General features: G+C 40.6%; 12 protein-coding genes across 12 annotated transcripts; 6 read left to right on the plus strand and 6 right to left on the minus strand.

Annotated features, from left to right (window-relative positions):
- Positions 1-342: 342 nt before the first annotated feature.
- On the plus strand, positions 343-2,001 carry FOA43_000991 (uncharacterized protein; the record flags this gene model as incomplete). Its single annotated transcript, XM_038921315.1, has 2 exons — positions 343-661; positions 716-2,001. 2 exons carry the CDS (start codon positions 343-345, stop codon positions 1,999-2,001), a joined length of 1,605 nt encoding a protein of 534 aa, XP_038777243.1.
- Positions 2,002-2,056: 55 nt separating this feature from the next.
- On the minus strand, positions 2,057-5,416 carry FOA43_000992 (uncharacterized protein; the record flags this gene model as incomplete). Its single annotated transcript, XM_038921316.1, has 1 exon — positions 2,057-5,416. One exon carries the CDS (start codon positions 5,414-5,416, stop codon positions 2,057-2,059), a length of 3,360 nt encoding a protein of 1,119 aa, XP_038777244.1.
- A 517-nt stretch (positions 5,417-5,933) lies between these two features.
- FOA43_000993 (uncharacterized protein) lies at positions 5,934-9,008 on the minus strand (the record flags this gene model as incomplete). The annotated part of the gene is made up of 1 exon (XM_038921317.1): positions 5,934-9,008. The coding sequence occupies one exon, from the start codon at positions 9,006-9,008 to the stop codon at positions 5,934-5,936; it is 3,075 nt and encodes a 1,024-aa protein (XP_038777245.1).
- A 426-nt stretch (positions 9,009-9,434) lies between these two features.
- On the plus strand, positions 9,435-10,706 carry FOA43_000994 (uncharacterized protein; the record flags this gene model as incomplete). The annotated part of the gene is made up of 1 exon (XM_038921318.1): positions 9,435-10,706. One exon carries the CDS (start codon positions 9,435-9,437, stop codon positions 10,704-10,706), a length of 1,272 nt encoding a protein of 423 aa, XP_038777246.1.
- Positions 10,707-10,873: 167 nt separating this feature from the next.
- On the minus strand, positions 10,874-12,337 carry FOA43_000995 (uncharacterized protein; the record flags this gene model as incomplete). The annotated part of the gene is made up of 1 exon (XM_038921319.1): positions 10,874-12,337. The coding sequence occupies one exon, from the start codon at positions 12,335-12,337 to the stop codon at positions 10,874-10,876; it is 1,464 nt and encodes a 487-aa protein (XP_038777247.1).
- A 956-nt stretch (positions 12,338-13,293) lies between these two features.
- FOA43_000996 (uncharacterized protein) lies at positions 13,294-14,259 on the minus strand (the record flags this gene model as incomplete). Its single annotated transcript, XM_038921320.1, has 1 exon — positions 13,294-14,259. The coding sequence occupies one exon, from the start codon at positions 14,257-14,259 to the stop codon at positions 13,294-13,296; it is 966 nt and encodes a 321-aa protein (XP_038777248.1).
- Positions 14,260-14,959: 700 nt separating this feature from the next.
- On the plus strand, positions 14,960-15,553 carry FOA43_000997 (uncharacterized protein; the record flags this gene model as incomplete). Its single annotated transcript, XM_038921321.1, has 1 exon — positions 14,960-15,553. The coding sequence occupies one exon, from the start codon at positions 14,960-14,962 to the stop codon at positions 15,551-15,553; it is 594 nt and encodes a 197-aa protein (XP_038777249.1).
- A 264-nt stretch (positions 15,554-15,817) lies between these two features.
- Positions 15,818-16,288, plus strand: FOA43_000998 (uncharacterized protein; the record flags this gene model as incomplete). Its single annotated transcript, XM_038921322.1, has 1 exon — positions 15,818-16,288. The coding sequence occupies one exon, from the start codon at positions 15,818-15,820 to the stop codon at positions 16,286-16,288; it is 471 nt and encodes a 156-aa protein (XP_038777250.1).
- Positions 16,289-16,405: 117 nt separating this feature from the next.
- FOA43_000999 (uncharacterized protein) lies at positions 16,406-17,161 on the plus strand (the record flags this gene model as incomplete). Its single annotated transcript, XM_038921323.1, has 1 exon — positions 16,406-17,161. One exon carries the CDS (start codon positions 16,406-16,408, stop codon positions 17,159-17,161), a length of 756 nt encoding a protein of 251 aa, XP_038777251.1.
- A 32-nt stretch (positions 17,162-17,193) lies between these two features.
- Positions 17,194-19,362, minus strand: FOA43_001000 (uncharacterized protein; the record flags this gene model as incomplete). The annotated part of the gene is made up of 1 exon (XM_038921324.1): positions 17,194-19,362. One exon carries the CDS (start codon positions 19,360-19,362, stop codon positions 17,194-17,196), a length of 2,169 nt encoding a protein of 722 aa, XP_038777252.1.
- A 306-nt stretch (positions 19,363-19,668) lies between these two features.
- Positions 19,669-20,814, plus strand: PHO85 (negative regulator of the PHO system; the record flags this gene model as incomplete). Its single annotated transcript, XM_038921325.1, has 1 exon — positions 19,669-20,814. One exon carries the CDS (start codon positions 19,669-19,671, stop codon positions 20,812-20,814), a length of 1,146 nt encoding a protein of 381 aa, XP_038777253.1.
- A 37-nt stretch (positions 20,815-20,851) lies between these two features.
- FOA43_001002 (uncharacterized protein) lies at positions 20,852-22,207 on the minus strand (the record flags this gene model as incomplete). Its single annotated transcript, XM_038921326.1, has 1 exon — positions 20,852-22,207. The coding sequence occupies one exon, from the start codon at positions 22,205-22,207 to the stop codon at positions 20,852-20,854; it is 1,356 nt and encodes a 451-aa protein (XP_038777254.1).
- Positions 22,208-22,282: the final 75 nt, after the last annotated feature.

Raw genomic sequence — 22,282 nt, forward strand, 5'->3', positions numbered from 1 at the left:
GATGACGTCTGATTATCCAAGAGGAGTACTCTGATTGAGGAAGCAGAAGACGACTCATTATTGGTATTAGAGAGGATTCTCTGTAGATAATTTCGGGATATTTGGTATAGATTGAAGTCACTCATGTCTTAGGTTTATTAAAAAGAGATGGTGGAGAGATAAAATAAGAGGAGGCGTCTTAAGATAAGTAAGACGGCTCAGTGAGCGTGGCTGACTGAGTGACCGTTAAATATATCGAGGGGGAAAAAAAAGACAATAATAATTCGAGCATTTCATCTTGTATTGACCATTAATAAAGCCAGATCGCTTATTTATCGGGCGTCGAGTATTAGCCAAAAAAAGATGCCTCACGTTCACACAATCTCACATGGAAGGTCATCCACGTCTCTTAAGGATGAGGGCCAGCCAAAAAGAAAGTTGAAACAGTTTACGGCGGGTAAGTTAATACGGAATAGCTCATATGGTAAGCTTTCCAGAATAAGGTCTACTGAGTCATGTGCTGGACTGGGTGAGCTGACTCCTTCACATCCAAACGGTGCAGGGCCTCAAGAAAAGCCGAAATTTGGAAGGTCAAAGTCAAGTGGAGATGTTCTAAAACTTCCAAAGTCTTCTGTTAGGCTAGGATCCCTGACTAAACTTTTGGCATCTCATAGAAACAAAAGTTTTCCAAATCTGGTGGGGAGAAATACCTCATTAAGGGGCACCAAACATAAAGTAATCATAGATTTAACGCATGCGGATGACAGCTCACAAGAGGAATCTAGCGAGACTGAAAGTGAATCCAGAGAGGCGAGTAAGTCTGGAAAATACGGAAAGCCAAAAACCCACAAAGGAGAACCACAACCGGCACTAGAGTCGGAACCAGAAGAAGTAGAGTCATTTGATGACGATGTTAAAGTGATAGAGGGACCTACTGAGAGTGCAAAGAAAGATCTTCCTGACACTTCGTCTTATGATGCAACTTACTTATTGTCACAGTCTACGGGTCAGCAGAGACAGGTGCCAAGGAAGGAGGCCTCTAATGTGGATAATCCATACAGAAACAATTATACAGTGAGTGAAACGAGCGTTGCCAATGATGCTACAACGATGCAGAAACGCAGCAGCAGCTCATCTCTCATCTTCCAACAATCAGGGTTGAACTTAGCTGGAGCATACAATGGGAGTGTGAACCCTCAAACTAGCCTTCTGCGATCACAACAGTTCCACAAATTTATGGATCCCAAAGACCTAAGAGATGTTCGTGAAGTCGGCGATCCGAGGGTATCACACGACTTAAGAGATCACAGAGGATTGCGGAAGTCGAGTACAGTATCCATGCATCAGGCAATAACAGCAAGAAGAGATCAGCATAACGATAAAACTGGCTCTATCACTAACACGGAATTTCAGAAACCTGTTGAAGATGCTTTTGCTAACAATTTCAACTCCTATTTGTCTACTGCACAGCCGAAACTGGAGACGAGAACCCAACAGAGACTTTGGTTACAAAGAGAAAACCTTAATTCCTTGGTAGACTTGTCAGATTCTAACAATCCATTCACAACGAACCTCACTCGAATGGAGTATGAAAAACTATCCAGAGAGTATCTCAATATTAGACGGTTTCGTAATCCAGTGTTCAAATCCATTGTTAAAATTGACAACATCCCTGGAGTGGATATTAAGAAGAGCATTGGCGAGAGCACCAAATCATTTGGCGACTTTAAAGCTTATGAAGATAGAATTGCTGCTTTGTGGAAGAAGAACAGTCAAGATTTTTTCTCAAGCAGACAGGAAGAAATTCAAAAAGCGTCTGTATCAACATCAATCAACAGTGTGGTAGGAACACCTCAGAGGAGTATGTACTATAAGCAACAGCCTCATCAGAACCAACAGAAAACTCAGCAATACTCAACTGTGCCATTCAATAGGCTACCGCAACAATTCCAGCCAACAACCAGGGCACAGCAGAAAGTGACCAAGTCATCATCATTGAGTTTAGTTAACTTACAAAACTAAAAATAAAGTTGTCATCTCATTCATTACTACACTACTATACATAAAGAATATTAACTCACTGAGGAATTCTAAACCGCGACATCTGGCCTTCAAGATAAATCCTTTGCAGTGTAAACTCGAGCATTCCTGTCCTTTCTAGCTCTAGGTACTTTCTGTATAATCTCATCGCCGAATATGCATCTTCAATGGAATCGTGATTCCCCGTTTGAACATTGTCATGGAACAACTGATAGATTAGATACTTTAGACTCAATTTTCTCTTCTCCTTTTTAAGATAGAACAACTCCGCAGTATCTCTCACCTGATTCTTTGGTACTTTAATGTTGATCATTCGGAAATCGCCCTTGAGAGAATGTCCAATAAAAATGCACCCAAAGTTAAGTAAGAGCCACATTTTTCGGTATGCCGTCTGCAGAGTGACTAAGGTTCTCTTCGATACGTCTGGATCCAAATCTCCCGGCTCGATACCAGAAAAGGACGTAATGTAATCATCTATGTGCTCTGTGGCTACAATGTAATCGTCGATAAAACACTCACCTTCCTTTTCACCCTCACATTGTAACGCAGATATCCGTCCCAATGCCAACTTTTTCGGCTTCACTAACTTCTTATGATCATGGAAGGAGATCTCAAACTCCTGTGGTACCAATTGAACAAATTCAGCATCAATAGCGACCATAGATCCGGGATGTGGTGCCTCATTGTTGGTAAGAAGTTCATATTCAATGATCTTACCTTCTCTAGTACCTTTCGCGAAATGATCTTTGTAAAGAATATCGTCATTTAGAGAATTCCTCCAACACTCATAATCAAAAGTGCTTTCGGTGTCCACAGACTTGTAAACAACAACGACAGGTTTTTTCCACCAGTAGCTCATATTAAACACTTCCTCTTCAGCAATCGGAGTCACCAAGAAATCATTGAAAAGACACCATTTGTTGACCTCGTCCGGAACTCGAGCGAGACTCACCAGATGACTTCTGTTTACTCTGTCTGTAACTTGGGCAACATATCCTACTAGCTGGTACTTCCTCACGCCTACCTGGCTACCAGCAACAATGTTTGTACGCAACATCGGTATTCCGGCCGTAGATAATACCATGTAGAACTCAGGCACAAGCCACCCTTTAAGAAAGCGAACCTCATTGAGCTGCTCATTGGTGAGATCGATATTCAAAATAAGATCTTTCGGAAGTTCTTCCACCCGAAGAGATGCATCTATAAAATGATGCCTCTTGCATATATCGCAATTGATCATATGTTGGATTTTCTTGTTCATTGAAGCCTCAACATAATTCAAGATAGTCATATTGGACGGAGTTGATGGTGGTAGAGGCAAGGAATTCACATCGATGGAGTGGAAGATGGTGGTCCGTTTTTGACTGAGAGAACAAAAGTTCGAATACACAGCCGTCTCCGTGGGAACACCAATAATGGAATTCATCTTATCAGACTGTAATGTATTGTAAAGACGCTTCTCATCCTGTGAAATTCTTTCAAGAATAAACCTATTAAACGCTTGGAGAAGTCGCCTCTGTCCGTAATCATCGTACACTTTCCCTTCTTCATTCACTAATCCTGACCTCTGAGCTTCCGGGATGGAAGAGAATATTCGCTGAAAATTGGACGCAGCACAATGCTGTCCATTGGCCTTAACCATCATATCAAACAAGTACCCCAGTTCAACAAGAATCGAGTTTTCCTCCATGACGTCCTCTGCAAGAGTCGATAAAATGTAATTACAAAGTGGAGCATCGAACCTATAAAGCTGAAGAATGCAATTGGTATAAGTGTTACCGACATCAGCCTCTAAACCGGAGAAGCATGTTCTGTTGTAATATGCGAAATCAAAGTCATCCACCCCAAATTTAGAGTAAGAAATAGAGACAGGGCAAAAGGCATCAGGTATGTTGTCTGTAGACGAGATCGTGCTAAATCTGGATTTACCCATGGAAGACATCGCACCAGAGATTGAAGATGTGGTGGTTTCATCACTCGTTAATGCTCGATCACCACTTTCATGATCAGTGGCTGTGTCAAGCTGCTTGCCTTCCCGGTAATCAAAAACTTGATCATCATCTTCATCGTCCTCTTCCTCTTCCTTCTCACTAATAAACTTAGGCACTACAAGTGTCTCCTTTTGCTCATAAGGCATCACGACATTGCGAGCACCAAATTTTTTCTTATTATATCGGGCAACTTTAAACCCTTGAATGGTCTCTATACTCCGTATAATCTCATAGTCAATTGGTTTGGGCACAGACCCAACCTGAAACATCATGTCAGTAGGCCAAGCAGAAAGAAGCATCTCTTCATAGTGTGGAAGCTTTATGCCATTGAGAGGAGGCATATACATATCAAAATTGAGCCTATTGGATAGCGGTATAGGCTCTCTTTCAACTGCTGGAAGCCCTATTTGAGTACTATAGACAGTGAAATTGGGAATAGGAGCCATTGCATTGGGAACACGTGCCCACAAGTGGAGATTTTGCATGCCGTCGAGAAAGACAAAACAATCACCAGAGGCCGCAAGATCAAAAAGAGTAATATAAGAGGTCAACTCGGCCTGATAAATTTGAAGCTTCGTGGGATGATAAATATCAACGAAATGAATTTGACCCATGTTTGACGCTATGAGTACCAAATTGGGCACTACAGGGTGAATATATATATGGGCAGGACCTGCAGGGAACGCTATCGGGGGTTGGGAATCCAGTGTTTGTAAATCAAAACAATTCACCATTGGATCAGGCACAAATCGATCCTTTTTGAGCGAGTAGCCTGTGGTTAACACCATATTGTCATGAACACACATAGACGATAGGCTGGCAGAATTGCAGCGGAAAGTCTTGACAATTTTCTGGGATTTAGGATCTAAGACATCAATACAACCATCGGATCTTCCAAGAATCACATACCTTAAGTTTGTGTCCATGAAAAGTAAGTCATGGTCGTAATTGATCGAACCAGCCAAATTCCCATTAACCAGATCTACTTTGAAAATCCTACTTCTGGTAGACGACGCTTTACCACCCACCAAAAGCTCTGTTTGAGTATTGGAAGTATAAGACATACACCTGAGACCGCCATGTTCAGGAGAACACGTAACCTGATAGATAGGGGTACCTTCAATGGTGCCTAGACGTACGGCACGACTTGAAAGTGAAACAATTCCCTTCTTATGACCAAGAATTTGATTAATTGGACCCTTATGAGCATGACACGACACATAGGGCTGCAATTTAAGACCGTAAAATGAATAAAGATAACCGGAAGAGTCACCCAGCCAGATTAAATCGTGAGAGTCGTCAAAGATAAGTGAAGTTATGCTCTTCTGCATAGTTTGGCCTGAAGTTCTAGCAGATCTCGGCACTTTAATTGCCGGTATTTGAAGAAGCTCGCCCCATCCTTCCATAATTATTAGCTATACACGAATAAGTAAAATAGGAACAGATCAGAGAACAAACAACAATGACTCAGGAATCCAAAAGAACCTCACAGCTTAAAACGGTGAGGGTCTCAGTACCACGAACGCTATTTGTCTGCCAAAGTAAAATCGGGAATCAGATGTTCAACTTTTTCTTTTGTCTGAAGTAAAAGGTAATCTTAGTTAAGAAGACATCCCCTGTCTTTCTCTCTCTTCATTGTCGATCATTTACTTTGTATTGCGATGCTTTTCTCGGGTTTAAGAACGGGACTCACGATGGTTAGTGGCCGAACCTCTTTCACGTCGAATACCATAATGAACATAATGGCCAGAACTTATAAGGTGAAGACATCAGTTAAAAGGATGTGTCCAAAGTGCTACATTGCAAGAAGAAAGGGGAGAGTGTATGTACTTTGCAAGGCAAACCCTAAGCACAAGCAAAAGCAGGCTTGAATAGACTTCATTGAAGTATTTATCTTGCACATAGACTCAATAAATATATAGTTTATTCATTCAATTTCCATACTGAGACTCCTGCTCCTCCAATAAGGACCATCTTGACTCCATTGAACTCAGAAACCACTGCACAGCCAATATCTGCAACTGTAGTATACTCGTCATCTAATAACTGAAGATTTCCTCCCTTAATACTCCAAACTCTAAACTTCTGGTCCACAGAAGATACCACAACTCTATTTTCGTCTATCATATTAACGCAGGTAATAGTGGATGCTGCCGCATCGGAAATGTAAGATAAAACCTCCACCTGCACAGAATCAGACTCTGCATCATTTTTCATGTTTATTTTACTAAGAATGAGAGAATTGTCATCTCCACCAGTCACAATGACGATTTCAGATTCAGAAACATATCGGTAGTCAAGAGCCTTAATAGAAGATTGATGAAGCTGTTTATCAACAATTAAACGACCTAATTTCGACACCTCAAAAGTTCCGTCACCAGTCATTATGAGGGTGTTACCACTTCCCAGTTCGAAGTACTTTGACAACAATGAATCCACATTGTAGATAGATAGATATCCGTTTGTTGAAGCAGCAGTAAGATATATTTTACCTCGAAGAATCATGAAATGAACGCTGAGAATACAACACTGTCTGTAGTAATCGTTGACAAACATTTTATAGCTCTTCTCGACATAGTTGAAATACCAGAGACAAATGAGAGAATTTGAATAGACTGTGGCCACTATAAAGCCAATGGGTTTACCCTTGTCCTTGATTTCTAATGTATCAAAGTCCATCACACGTAAATCCGGATGCTTAGATATAGGCCTGATTGTTCTATAAAGACAGATGGACGGCTTGCCTGTGGCCTGAGATACCTTCCATAAGTATAACTCCTCTCTAGCAGACGAACTCATCACATATTCATCGTTCACTACATGAACAGACTGCAATCCGGAGCCGTGCTGTCGCTGGGTCCACAATAACTTTATAGTCCCATCCATTTTCAATTCAGAAAGCTTTACCGTAGTATCCTCTCCTCCTGAAATCAACAACTTCTCATTTTCGCTAGGCCCATTCATAACAGCCATACTTCTAATCTCTCTACCGTGTAATCCAACATTAAGATAATCAACAAACTGCTGCGAACCATTTTGGACCATCATTATATCGGAAGCCCTAGTAAACACAAAACGAAACCTCAATTTTCCTTCTTCATGCCAGTAGTAAAAACTCCATTGCCTGTGAGGTCCACCACACACAATCCGAACTATCTCATCTTGAGTAGTTTCATTCCACACGTAGAAGCAGTCAGATTTGAAGCCATACAACAGCAATTCGCCATTACTTCCAATCAGCAGACCTTCAAGGAATCCTCTTTGAAGTCTATTATCTTCCAAAATCTCCATCTGCCGATTTGTTCCAACCTTAATGATATAAAAACGGCCATCTTTCATAGTCACGTAAAACGATAGTTCTCTTGAAATCTTATCAGCACTTGCAACCAGCAATTCCGATACCGTGTCACCTTTCACTTGGTTTTTATAATAGGCACAAACCGGTACTTCAGTGCCGATGGACATATCGTAAAGAATAATAGTTGCAAAACGAGAGCCAACCACCAAGTATTGAGTATCTGCATCGTAGAGTAGAGAACTAATGGCAATGTTCTCCTGGGGTTTAACCAACAGAGAAGTGTATATTACTTTTGAAGTTGCCTCATCAATCTCCTGAAGGACCAAACAATCCTGGGGATTAGGCGATTCAGCCAAGAGTAATAATTTATCATTGGTACTAGAGGTCAAGATGTTACCCAATCGGGATATAGTGGGAATTAGGATTTCTGAACGGGAAAGTAGGTTACAAGTGGAGTCAAACTTCAACAAAATCATAATTCCAGACTTGTTACAAAGAACAACAATCCCAGTATGCTTAAACCCTGTCACCAACGAAAAACGAGCGAATCTGGCATCTTCAAACAAATGATTCCACTGATGGCTATTATTCACAGCAAAGCATTTACCCAAAGAGCTCACCGCAAAAAGTCCATACCCAAAGTCATAATAACTTTTAATGGTCTCAACTTTTTCGAAACCGATGTCAGTCTGCTTGGAAATTCCTGAAACGGTCCATAAACAGCTAACATATCCAAGCCTGATGTCTGGGGCCAAGTCATGAACCTTTAGTTTACCATCAGCACCACCAGTAAATCCAATCTTAAGTTTATCATTGACACATTCACTCCAAATACTTCTTCCAGTATGACAGGAAATGAGCCTCTGCTGAACAAGCTCACCTGAACCATTGGCATACTTCCAAACACGAGCAGTACAGTCTTCAGAACAACTGAATACTTTGAATCCATGATTAGAATCGAATGAAAAAAAGCTAAGTCCCCAAATTCTAGCTCCGTGGCCCCATCCAGTGGCTAATAACTCACCTTTGGAGAGATCCCACACTCTAATAGATCGATCGTCAGAGCAACTGAGAAGATATTTACCACAATTGGAAGGTTTCACACCAAATATAGACCCCTCATGATCAGTGAGGTTGTATAATAGCTTTGAAGAAGTCAATTCCCATACTAAAATTCCATTCATAACAGTACCAGAGCAAATAAGTATTCTTCCATCTTTGAGAGCTTTGATAGAACCAGAATAAAGTATAGACTTCCAGCCACAGTTTTTTGAGTCTATAAGCATCATACTAGCAACATCAACAGTTACGACAACATTGTGAGCTGTTAAACAGTAGAGTTTCGATCCGTCAAGAGAGAACTCAACCGCCAAGATCCAGTCTCCCACCGCATACTCCTTGAATTCAGCAGCATTCTTCTTGAAATGATCATAGGAAATAACGCTAAGCGACCTTCCACCGAAAACAGCCACTAATTCAGGCTTTTCGGTCTCATAGACACTTATTCCATGTACCTTATTCCTAGGAAAGGCCCGCATTCTGGCAATGACATCACCCGTTTTAAAATTGTAGGCCTTTAGAATTGGTCCCTCACCGGCTAGAACGGTATCGTTGTCAGTTTCAAGGATTTGAAGGGCACAAATTGGTCCAACATTAAAGATTGGGGAAATCGCACGTACACCTCCAGATTCTGTCATCATCTGACGGCAATCGTAAGGATATTATTGCTGATTTCTTCGAATCCTTTGTCTCCTCGAAAAGTCTGAAAAGTCTGAAGTCTGAAAAATCTCAAGGAGAGAAAAATTTGAGAGACGCGATGTTTATATGAAGCTCTAAACTCCTTGTCGAGTTAGTAATCACCACCCACATTTCTCCTAATTGAACTTCTATTTACAATGAATAACAACTATAATCGATGGAATAACAACAATAGGAGGCCACAGGGGTCCCTGCCACCACTGAGAGACCAATATCCTCAACAGCAGCAAAATTCAAACGATGATGATAAGAAATCGCAGCATAGAAGAACAGTGGACTACTTCACTCCTATGGGCCAATATATGATAAAAAAGAACGTTTATAATAGAAGGCGGACACGGCAACCATTTGGACATATTAGGCCTGAAATGTCATACCTTGCGTATCTATTACCTCCCAATAAAGAGCAGCCTGTGATTTACGACGTAGCCACCAAGTTTGTTCATGTTTCTACAAATAAGGCTAAGCACGCTATTCATACAATCAAATGGACACCCGATGCTCGAAGGGTGTTGGTTTCTTCTTATAGTGGCGAATTCACTCTATGGAACGGTCTAACATTCAATTTTGAGTCAATTATGCAAGCCCACGACTCTCCCATATTTGCATTAGAGTACAGCCACGACGGAGATTGGCTAATCAGCGGAGATCAAGAAGGAACCATCAAGTATTGGCAGCCAAATTTCAACAACGTGAATATTCTACCTAAATCACACGATAATGCCATCCAGGACTTAGCCTTCTCTCCCAACGACTCAAAGTTCATTAGTTGTTCGGATGATCAATTCCTAAAGATTTGGGACTTCAACAGTGCCCACGAAGAAAGAGTGTTAAAGGGCCATCACTGGGATGTGAAGTGCTGTGACTGGCATTCCAGTCTAGGACTTGTGATGAGCGGCTCTAAGGATAACTTGGTGAAGTTCTGGGATCCAAGAGATGCCACTTGCATTACTACATTGCATGACTTTAAACATACTGTGACAAAGGCCAAATTTCAGAAAATTGGTAATGAGAGGTTAATGGCTGCATGCTCTCGTGACCATTCGACTCGTGTATTCGATTTACGTACGATGAAACCGCTAGTTTCAATCCGCTCTTTCAACGATACCGACTTGTCAGCAATTACATGGCATCCTATTCATTCCAGCATCCTCACCATTGGTGGATATGATGGCTCAATGTCAACTTACGATCTTAAGAGGGCTATCGAACCTGAAATAGTGGTTGGTTCTGCCCCTAAAACGACGACCTCGAACGGCAAAGGCCCTACCAATTTCTTGCCCGGCAACCTCAAAGATTCACATGTTCAAAATCTTACAGATTGCTTACATAGAATTCCTTATGCTCACGATAAGGCAATATTCACGATGGAGTACCATCCTTTGGGTCATATTCTCTGCACTGCTGGTGCAGACAAGTCATTGCGCTTTTGGTCAAGAGCTAGACCTAATGATATCCATGGCTTCAAAGATACAGCCTACACAGGAGAGACATGGATGGAAAAACAGCATATCGGACCAAGAGGGGACTTCCGTTATGGTTCAGGAATGGGAGAAGACGAAGCACCCTCATATACTCCAAGGGCCCAGCCACCGCAAGCAGCTTTGCCTGGATTCAGTATACCAGGATTATCACTGTGAAATCTGTACAATAAACATAAATTCTAAAGTCTAATTAGCAAAAAAAAAAGTAACTGTAATGTACATAAATAGAAAAGAAAGAAAGAGAGAAACTGATAAACCTATTCTGGTGTTTTTCCTAATGAGTAACGCATCTCATAATATGCGATAGTAATGACAAACAAAACTTAACACAATCTTGGAGTTGATAAAACTTTTAATAGTGTTCCTTTGGAAGTCGGCGTTATTGAAGATTCCGGTATCGATGGAGCTGGTGTAGCTGAGGCCAAAGACGACGATGAAGAAATTGAAGTCATCGTTATAGATAATGTATCCTTCAAAGATGTACTAGATGAATGAGCGGTCCTCACGGGCTTATAATGTCCCTTTGTGTAAAATACCTCGACCTGCTTTAAATAAGGAATGGCATATAAACAACGATAATTCATCAGAAAGTCGTAGATCAAATTCAGAGCCACATTTTTGAAAGTCAGATGCTGATGCCTCTTAGAATCATGATGAACTAATCCGCAGTCGTAGCAAACACACTCTCCGGCATTAATGATACTAAAATACTTAGCACCCAACCTGTTAATCTCCTTGAATGTAACCTTCTCGTAAATGTTTTCGTATTTCTCAATTCGACTAAGAAAATCAATGATGGCCTGATCTTTTGGAACACCCTTGTAGTCAGCATTGTTGGCCTTTTGATCTATGTTGTATCTACGAAGGGATTTGTTGGTACATTTGACTTCAAGTATCAAGGTGTGTATTTCAACATGAGACTCTCGGGACACTTTAGTAACCTGCTTGAAAATAGAGTCCCGACGAGCCTTGGTAGTATTAGTAGCATCCAATATACCAACATCCACGGTATCATTGACCAAGCTATCAGTCAATCGTTTCAAAGACTCAAAGGCATACTGCTCACGCACTTGCTGAGTATGATTATCACTCAAGTCGAACTTCATCTTCTTCCTCAACCCTATTTCGTGCTTACGTCTAACATCACCCGCATTAAATGATTTCATTCTGACACCAGGGTTATTTTCTGTAGCTGTATTGATATTAGTGAAGTTGATAAGCTGTCTAACCACAGTGGATTTACCACAAGCAGGAAGGCCAATCAAGCATATGAACCATTTCTCATGATAATCATACCTTGTAGCATCGTATCGAGACTCACTTTCATTATTGGTAGAAAAACCACATAGTAATTCGTCTATGCTGCTACTTCTTTCTGTGTCTGTAGTGTCAGTACAATCTGAGGTCCCACGACCAGAATATTCACCACACATACTATCTCTGTCAGAGTCATAGCCATCTTCTTCATTGATTTGATTCTTGCCGTTATCGACATTTTGACTGTCGTCCTCTTCCTCATCATCTTCATCGTCATCATCAATAATATCGGCACCTAAAAGCTCAAGATCGTCAATATTCAACAAATCGCCCACCTCCGTTTGAATCAAAAGAGGAGAGTAATCTGGCGTTGTAGTCAAAGATGACAGCATCGAATTCAGCGAAGTACTGGACTGAGTCCTTGAAGAACTGCCGCCCAGATTGGAAACACTGTCAACACTTGCACATCTGGACACTGATGAAAGTTGCGAAAGACGCGTATTTGACATCCCATGTCTGTGAATAGTCATGCCAAAAGAAGGGAAGTATATATGTATAAGATATGGATGGATAAGAGTTGTAGCTGGCAATAATAAGGCTTTTGCTTTTGTTTTTGCTCTGGTTCTGGTTCTAGTCCTGGTTCTGGTTCTAGTCCTGGTTCTGGTTCTAGTTCTGGTTCTGGTTCTCGCTCCGATAGTTATTATTTCTCAATATCCTTAGAGCACTTATCTATAGATGTGATATCAAAAAGAACGGATTAATCAAAAAAAAGTGAGTCAAGATCGCAGATCTAATTTCAAATAAACGTTTTTAAAGAAACACATTCATTATATATTCAGCCTTGAAAAAATGGGTAAAAACGTAACAACTTTACGGAACGGAGATGTTTCATTAACGTAATAGGAGAAAAAAAAGAAAGAATGGTTATAACTACTCGGAAAATAATCCGGCTCCACTTACAGACTGAGAGGAGAAAGAGGAGGAGAAAGCAGAAAAATAGGCAATCTAGATTCGGTCTCTTTTTGACATGACGGAAGGAACGGAAGGCATCTACTAGAGGAGAAGCAGGAGGCGACAAAAGAAATCTTAGGCTGCATTTATTAATTTAGAGAGTACCTTAGCTAAGCCGAGACGGATACCGGCTGTTAGATCCGAAGTCTTGGTTCTCTTACCATATCTAGGATCAATGTAAAACTTGTGATGTCCGATCCAACCGTTGATCGAGGATCATTATCAAATTAATTTCTTTTTCCTCGAGCTTTCGCACTCCGAATTTCTAAAGTTTTTTGTTGGCGGCAAACTCGGTCAGGTGTTCTGGCAAATGAGAGGGAGGGGGGAAAAAAGAGGGAGGGAGGGGGAAAATAAAGAGGGAGCCGTGAAGGCCATGGAGGGGCCATGGAGGGGCCATAGAGGAGTTTAGATGAAGCGGCAAAATGTTGCAAGTTGCCGTCGATAATTTATCCGATACAAATTCAGTTTAGCAGTTTTATTCTGGTTCTTGCATTTCCTTCTTAACCATAAAGAACATCCCCAATTGTAATTCTCTAACTAGTTTTGCTGATTCCTTATCGGTGCCTGGTATTGAATACGAACGGGCCTGGATCCGGCCTAGAAACTTGATCATACACTTAAAATCTCTTAACTTAATGGGAAGGAACAACACGGACACCTTGTTCACTGTCAAATTTGCAATCTGGCGATCAAATAACCGAACCCCTTCATATTTTAATCGACCACATGATGATTGATATCTGATAGTCTCCGTTTCCCCGTGCTCGCCAATTCTTATTGCTATTGTTTCCCTTTTGAGCCGTTTGCCTGTTCCTATTGATAACTGCACTGCAGGTGAATATTTGTACTCGTAGTAAATCAGAAGTCCGTAGACATCGCTATCAACAAGGCATGAGACCGGTACTTTGCTAAAATGACTGCATACAAAATATACAAACACTTTCGTTAGTCTGTCAGGGAAACCCTTGGCAGTGACGATCAACTTCCTTTGGCCTCGTAAAGCCTGACATAGACTTCTGAAAATGGAATCCTTTTCCACCACGATGATCTCATCAAAGAGAGCTTCTTGGGAAAACTTAAAATCTTGACTTTTCGAGTTTAACGAGATCAATGGAATAAGTGTCGCTCCATCGATTTCGCTGATGTTGATATTCTTGTGGCCTTGGTATTGGAATTGTAGATTGCCGAAAACCAATCCTTTCTGTGAAGCCATTATTCCCAAAGATTCAATATTAACACCCAAACAACCGACAATATTGCCAACATATTCGTCAACAATTCTCTGGTTCTGAAATAGAGCTACATCTGAATAGTATATTTGCCTTTTTGTAGTAATACTTGTTTTTGAACAGAGGTTATCAACAAGTATTCTCATAACTTTGATGTATCTGGCGAACCGTAGGGCCTCTTTATCGTCAAACGAAGGAAACGTGACCGACATTTCACGTGATTTTAGGTACCTGCTTTTGAATATTCCATCTGTTCCCCTTTTACGTGAGTCCAGATTGATTTTAAGAACTAGTGTAACTGGATCCCCTTGCTTGAATCCATTTTCTACTAGTTGTAGACAATTATAGATACGCTGTTTTAAGGAATCTCGAGACTGACTACTAAACGGTTAGTAAAGGTGAATACAAGATTCATTGTAAGGTGTGTTTCCTACTCCTCCTTGATTAGACTCTGAGACAAAGTAATTGTTCTCATTATAAAAAGAGAGAGTTTAGTGAAAAGGGGGGAAAAGCAATCCTTGAAAATCCCTCAAAAAATCTAGAAAGGCTTGAATAAGGATCGAAGACGGGCCAAGAGACGGGCCAAGAGACGCGCCAAGAGACGCGCCAAGAGATGACATTGCTTATCGGATAATATTCAAGGCCTTTTGCTACTCCACCACCACTCATAAAAACAGACTATAAAGATTCTGTAGCAGCTCGGCTTTAACTGAATATATCTCCCTCGGTAATGATTCTGATTCTGATTTGCGCCCCCGTAAAAAAAATATCAGTGACACAGAGAAATAGTTGATGACTTGGTTTATCTCGTTCACCACAGCCTTCTTGCTTATCATAAGTATCAAGCTTTTTTTCTTCTCGTGATCAGTAAAAGTGTGTCCTGTTGTTTTTCTTAGATACTCATATTATTAAATGGCTCTCACACTTATCAAACGTCAAGGCTGGTACCAAAACTCTGGAAATAATGCTAGGTACGCCTTTCTTGCATTCTTGATTGCCGTCGTGGTTATCATATTTACGATGACTTGCTTCGTAAATCTGCGTCGTATACGGGCTGGAAGGCGGCCGTTTGTTTCTAGATATTTGGCTCCTCCTTCGTATTATCAATCAGAGAGACAGTATGAGACAGCTCCACCACCACTCCCCACATATACAGCAGAAGCCAATCCTCAACAAGATGTCGGATATTATGACCAAAATGGCAAATTCGTACCTGCCAAAATGGAGGATACAGAGTTTCCTCCTCCTCCAGGAGCCACTCCTTCAGGTGACCATACTTATGCCAATGCTACGCCCATAGTTGTGTCACCTCCTACTGATTCTGGTATACAGCCGGCTTATTTGGCTCAAGAAACAACATCTCCAGCAACGAGCACACCAGGTAGCAACTCTGCGTACTATTCGCCAAGACAAGGAAGTAGCTCGCCACAATCAAATGCTGCAAACAGTCCTTCGGGTTATGCGCCTCCTCCAGGCCCTCCACCTACTCACTCAAAGGGTAACTAATGTTACTACTACTAATATAATATAATATTCTTGTTCGCAACGCTGCATCTTCCTCTTTTTGATTACTTTATTGTTACATTTTCTATGTTTCCTAATGTCATATCTTATCTGTATTAAAAATAGGTCAAACGAGTTTTTTATACGTTCTGTTCGCTCCACAGCCGTACATTTCTACTCGTATATAACCGTATTGCGTGGGTAACTGAAATGTTTTCCAGGCAGCTGGTTCAATACTAGTAACAAGTTCATGTTGAACCAAGAACAATGGACAATACTTATGAAGGAAAGCTGATGATCGTGGCACTTGTCTTGATACTTTGTGCAATTGCCCTATTCTACATATACAAGGTTACTGTCAGACGACGGTTGAGATCTCTACAATCAACAACTGCTTTCTCAAATCGTGTTCCATCCATCGAATTGAACAACTATTCTTACCGGGAACCTGAATCAGGACCATTCTCTTCATCCACGAATCAAATTACAAGCTTGCCACTATATACAGAAACACCTGATCCCATCCAGGATGCTGGATACTACAAGCAGGACGGAACATTTGTTTCGTCACAAGATATCAACAAGAATCAGGGTAAGGAGCAATCATCTGTTACTGTTTCATATACAGAGCAGTCTCAACAGCTATCAGAACCACCACCATTTGAGCCTCCTGCTTATAATCAAGCTGATTATCACCCCCCTAGGACACCTCCACCATCATTCCATTTTAGATTTTAGCTAAATAGATCGCGATAAATAATCCTAATAATAATAATCAACATAACACAAAAGGAGAAAACTTCCAAGCTTATTCCTTCAACCAGCATCACACGGAACACACATTTGTTGATTAAAATGGCCACCGGATCGAAAAAGACAGTTATAAAACCAAAGAAGGTGATTCCAAATAAGCAGAAGACGAGGAAAAAGGTGGCTTTATCAAAGGCCAAATCGTCTTCATCTTTAAGGAGTCTTAACCAGAAGAAACGAAAAGTGTTCAAGCCCATTCTTTCAAATCCATATACTAGACGTAACGAATGGCCTCATATAGAACCGAAAATAATGCGGAGCATTCTTGATTTACTAGTGGATCGAGTCCTTTCAGATACAGGTAAATACAACCAACTTTCCAAAGAGGAGAAAAAACTTGATCTAACTGTTGTACCAGAAGAAGCAGACTACATTAGTTACGGATTCAACAGCACAATGAAACTGTTAGAGAATCAAATCAAACAGAGAAGACAGGGGAAGTTGAACTTGAGTAATCCAGATACGGTCAGCTACGTGTTTGTTTGCAAGCTTGACATGACAAGCAATCTACTATACCTGCACTTCCCTATAATGAGCAGCATAGCCAAAGTGAAGTTAATCCAACTTCCTAAAGGTTCAAATCTCAAACTAAAGAATGCCTTGGGAATCAAACAAACTGTTGAGATACTAGTGTTGAAGAAAGGCTTAGTAGATAAATATCCAATCTTGTCTCGATTGGTCGAGGATAATGTGAGTGATGTAAATGTCGGCTTTCTTGATAACGATACTCTCGGACTTGATGTCAGGTTTCTTCTAGTAGACCAACCTGTGGGGAAGAAAAGAAAGAAGAAGAATGAATAAGTAAATAATATGATTAATTAGAGCAAAATAGACTAGCGATGACTGAGCTTTCGAACCACCATTGGAACGAATTTGAGAGCATCTGCACCTAGATTCAGATCCATGGTACGTTTATAGCTTCTACCCATAACACTGAGAAGCCTGGACAGGTCCTTATTTGTGGATAAGTTTGGTGGTGAGTTTCCACACACAGCGATCTTTGGCGTCTGATTATATTCAGAGACATAAGCCTGTGCAGTTTTCTCGAGCATTTTCATACGATGAACAGCATCGGGGTTAGAACTTGCCTTCTCGTTTAGCTTTGAAGTTGTTTCAGGAGCACCGTCAATACTGTAGACGTACTGATTACGCAACCTATTGAAATAGAGTAGAGCACTGGCTCTGGTCAATCCAACGTAGACCACTCTCCTGCGTCTATAATCAGAGAGATTGAAATTGTTTGGAGATAAAATGAACACTATCGGGAACTCTAGACCCTTAGCAGTGTGTATGGTGGAGAAATTCACCTCATTCTCGTTGTATAACTTGGCAAAGTTAGATTTCGGGTCGAGAAGAACATGACTATTGTAGTTGCTGAGGTAGAACTGAAGAAGAGATTCATCTGCGGGCCTTAAAGAGGCATTCTGCCTTAATGATTTGTGTATTGAACGAAGACAACTCTCATACTCTTCCAGTTGCTGCTCAGTAAGCTTTGAAGTTATAAGTTTTTGTTTCAAACCAAACTTCTCTCCCATTATGAGAAGCGTCTGCATAATAGCATTCGCGTTATTAGGATCCAAGGTAGAGCGAACATGATCGAGGAAATTGACAAACGTCGAGATGGATTTAGGTAACTTCGCGTCCTGCATCAGCTTCTCGTCATTTAGGTAGTCCCAGACATACATCTTATTCGACAATGCATTGATGTAGATTGTGTTTACAGTGGCCAAACCAACTCGTTCAAGTAAGTTCAGAGATGATAGTAAAGAGAAATTCTGCCTTGGATCAATAAGGATTTTCATGTACTGAATTAAGATCGAAAGCTGCGTTCTGAGCCACCTTGGAGTACTGTTGAGTCGATTTATACCCAAATCGGCTTCATTTGAGTTTTTCTTCCTCTCATTGAAATACCGATAGGCAGTATCAACTTCTTGATTGGTGTAAGATAACACAGCGATGTCAGAGTATTTGATCTTACCTCCAGAACACTTAATAAGTCTTTGAATTTCATTGAAAATGAACTTCAGCTCGTCATCCATAGAGTCAAACGACATTCTGACCGGAGGGAAATTGGCAGAGTTCTTAACGCATTCATCCAAATTCATTTGACGTTGACCTAAAATCTTACTGAATAATTGCAGTAATTCCGGAGTGGATCTAAATGCCTGACTCAATGTTATAAGCTTCTTGGACTCTTTATTGTAATTTGCAGCCACTCTTTTCCAGTTCTTTTCGGGCGTAGCACCCATAAATCCGTAAATTGATTGATTTGGATCGCCAGAGATTGTGAGATGCTTGTTTCTACTTAGTTCCAAAATTATATCTGCCAAAAGAGGATAAACATCCTGGAATTCGTCCACAATGACCACCTTATAAGCATTGACAAACTCTGGAACCGGCCCAGATTTCAAAATATCATTACATTCAAAGAGCATATCCTCATAAGTAAACATATTATGAGAGCCAACAAGACTGCGGATCTTTAGAAACGTCTCTTTATCGAATCCATACTTAGATTTGATTTCGCTTGTCTCATACTGTTCTAGTTGATCCTCAGTAATGTATCTTGCCTTCCTTATAACCTCCTTCATAGTAGACATATTAGTTGAATGACCCTTACTGGCAGTGTTTGGAACTAGCTCACACAATCTTTTAAGATCTTCATCTTCAAGAAGTTGCCAATCTGCGTATCGCTCCTTAATTACTGAGGCAGCAAATGAGTGGAATGTCATGACATGTGCCCTCTCCGCCATTTCCTGCCCCATCAGATTCTGCAGTTTATGCTTGAAGTCATCAACTGCTCGGTTTGTGAGACTGAGAACAAGAATCTCGTTCTCCCGCAGTGATCCACCTTGTTCACTCATTAGCCATGCTATTCGCGAGCAAAGCGTCCTAGTCTTGCCAGATCCTGGGCCAGCGATCACGTTGAGGAGAGTATTAGGTTGAAATTCTGACACCACCACATCTTTCTGTGGAGGAGTGCAAGTGATATCAATCAGCATACCTTAAGACTACAAATGGAGCAGATCTGAGGCAAATCGCGTCTTGCTTTGAAGACGCGTCACTCGACTTCTTATTTTCTTCAGATGTGCAAGACATAGCAACAATTCATGTCGCACATCAATTATCCCATTTAGGAAACCGAGGAGAGCATTTCGCTGCCAATTTTGAATTTTATTTCAAGGTGAGTTGAGATGTGTTTCGGGAAAAAGACTACTCCTTTAGTTCTCTCTTTCTTCTTTGAATAGGATTATCTAGCAATAGCTTGCAAGCATTTTTATTTTTCCTATTGATCGTTGTACTCTAAAATGTCGTCAACATCTTCCTCTCAATTTCAACAGTTGGAAAAATTAGGTGAAGGTACATATGCGACAGTATATAAGGGCCGTAACAGACAATTGGGCACCCTTGTGGCTCTCAAAGAAATCAACTTGGATTCTGAAGAGGGCACACCATCTACAGCAATTAGAGAGATCTCTTTGATGAAGGAATTAAGACATGAGAATATAGTTACATTGTATGATGTGATACACACGGAGAACAAGCTTACATTAGTGTTTGAGTATATGGATGAGGATTTAAAAAAATACATGGATGCATATGGCTATAAGAATGGTGCATTGGACCCTCAGGTAGTTAAATCTTTTATGTTTCAGCTATTGAAAGGTATTGCATTTTGCCATGATAATAGAGTTCTTCATAGAGACTTGAAGCCTCAGAACTTATTGATCAGTCATAAGGGAGCGTTGAAGCTTGGTGATTTTGGTCTTGCTAGAGCCTTTGGTATTCCAGTCAACACGTTTTCCAATGAGGTGGTTACTTTATGGTACCGATCACCGGATGTTCTTCTTGGTTCAAGAAACTACTCCACTTCCATCGACATGTGGTCTGCTGGTTGTATATTGGCTGAGATGTTTACAGGCAAGCCTCTCTTTCCCGGATCGTCGAACGAAGACCAATTGATGAAGATTTTTAGAATTATGGGTACTCCAAATGAAAGAACGTGGCCTGGAGTTTCCAGTTATCCTAATTACAAGTCAAATTTTGATGTGTTCATTCCTCAGGATTTAAGGATTCTGATTCCAAGTCTTGACAATGTGGCTCTAAATCTTTTACAAGGATTACTCCAAATGAGACCCGACATGCGATTTAGTGCTAGGCAGGCTTTGAACCATCCTTGGATGGATGAGTATAATAGGGGAGGTAAATCTCCATTCGATGTATTCCAGAGACAGCAACAACCTCAACAGTCACAAGCACATAACTCACAAGACCCCCAGAACATACAGAACATTCAGAACCCACAGAATCTAGAAAACCCACAGAATCCAGAGAACCCTCAACAACAGCCACTCCAACAGCAGCAACTTCAACAACAACAGCTTCAAAGTAATCAACAACAACAACAACAACAACAACAGCAACAAACTCAGGCTTACGGTTATCAGATGTAATATATTACATAACTTGATCTATTTCTATCTATATTAACTATTGAGAGCTTCCCGCCAAAACGTTAATCACCTGAGGGCCGGGTCCTAGGCCTGCGTACTTCTCAAGCATTCTAACACAATCTAATCTCTTGGTATCCATTATGCGGGACCAAAAATATTCATCTTCTTCTAATGATGCGCTAGCAGCAAACTGAAGTAGGTATCTACACCACTTTTTATCTGTGTTAAAAAGGATGCAAAGAATGAGGTCATTATCCTGAAATACTGGCGGTTTGTTACCAGTCTGTCGCTTCAAGAACCCTTTGACTTCCTTGAGTGTTATCTTCCCAAATGCAGAATCTGTTTTCAATATTTCTTTGGAAGCCGAAGTATTTAGCTCTAATAGAAACCATAACATACTTTCGAGATTTCCATTGAATACATGATCTCTATGCAATACATCTCTGAGAATCTGCAGTTTTTCGTTATATCCACCGGTCATGATGCGGTCCACATTCTTGGGCCTACTTGAATCATAAAAGGGCAGATCGATTCGAGTCTCGTTGATATATTTTGCGATCAGCTTATCCTTATCTATCCTCTGTGAACTAGTAAAATTATTTTGATAGGCTTCCTGTAACTGGCCTCGCAAATTGGCTAAGGATTTGGAGACTTCCTCCTTCAATGCAACTATTTCTTTCTTTGGTAAGATGGCATCCGCGTGAAATTCACGGAATACATCATGTCTAATATATGGTTGGTTGAAAGCTTCAACATCCATAACCACTATTATGTCCTTGAATGTATACTCACCACTATATCTTCTTTTTCTTTTCAATATCTTCGTATTCTTTGCAATCTCTTCTAAAGTCATCGCCAAAGAGTTTTTCACATGTTCCGTGTCCGTCAGAGTATTAGACTGTAATGAAGAATCGATGCAAGCAACACATGTCATTCTATAGAGGTAATAATAATCAATAAACAATCTTAATAGATGTTTATAATGTAGATCAACCAAATCAAAGAAGAATCTATCAACCAACTTGATTCCGTTGATATTTCCAGACATGGCAATTATCTTTAAGAGAATTTCCAGAGGAAGCAATGAAAGGGTGAGAAGTCGATGCTTATGATGACTTTCTTGTCTATTAAGGGAATCTATCTTGTTCCTCTTGCGTCTTTCAGACCCCTGCCTTGCACTCCGAATGTCCATAGTGCTGCTGAATACTCTATTAAATTCATAATTCCTCCTGGGTACCACCTGCAATTGATAGTTATAAGGCAGGGCAGATATGGATGCAGGCTGAATATATTCACCACTATCATTGTTGGTCTTCGTTCGACGTTTACGATAGTTTCGCATAGGGCGTACCTCGGAATAGTTGAGGACAATCCCAGGGATAGCAAACCCCATTGCTTAAATGGGTAGATAAGAAGAAGATGAGTTAAGAGGAAAAAAACATATAAAGTGAAAAGTCTAATGATTCAC

The sequence above is a fragment of the Brettanomyces nanus genome, chromosome 1 (genome assembly GCF_011074865.1).
Source record: "Brettanomyces nanus chromosome 1, complete sequence".
NCBI classification, from domain to species: Eukaryota; Fungi; Ascomycota; class Pichiomycetes; order Pichiales; family Pichiaceae; genus Brettanomyces; species Brettanomyces nanus.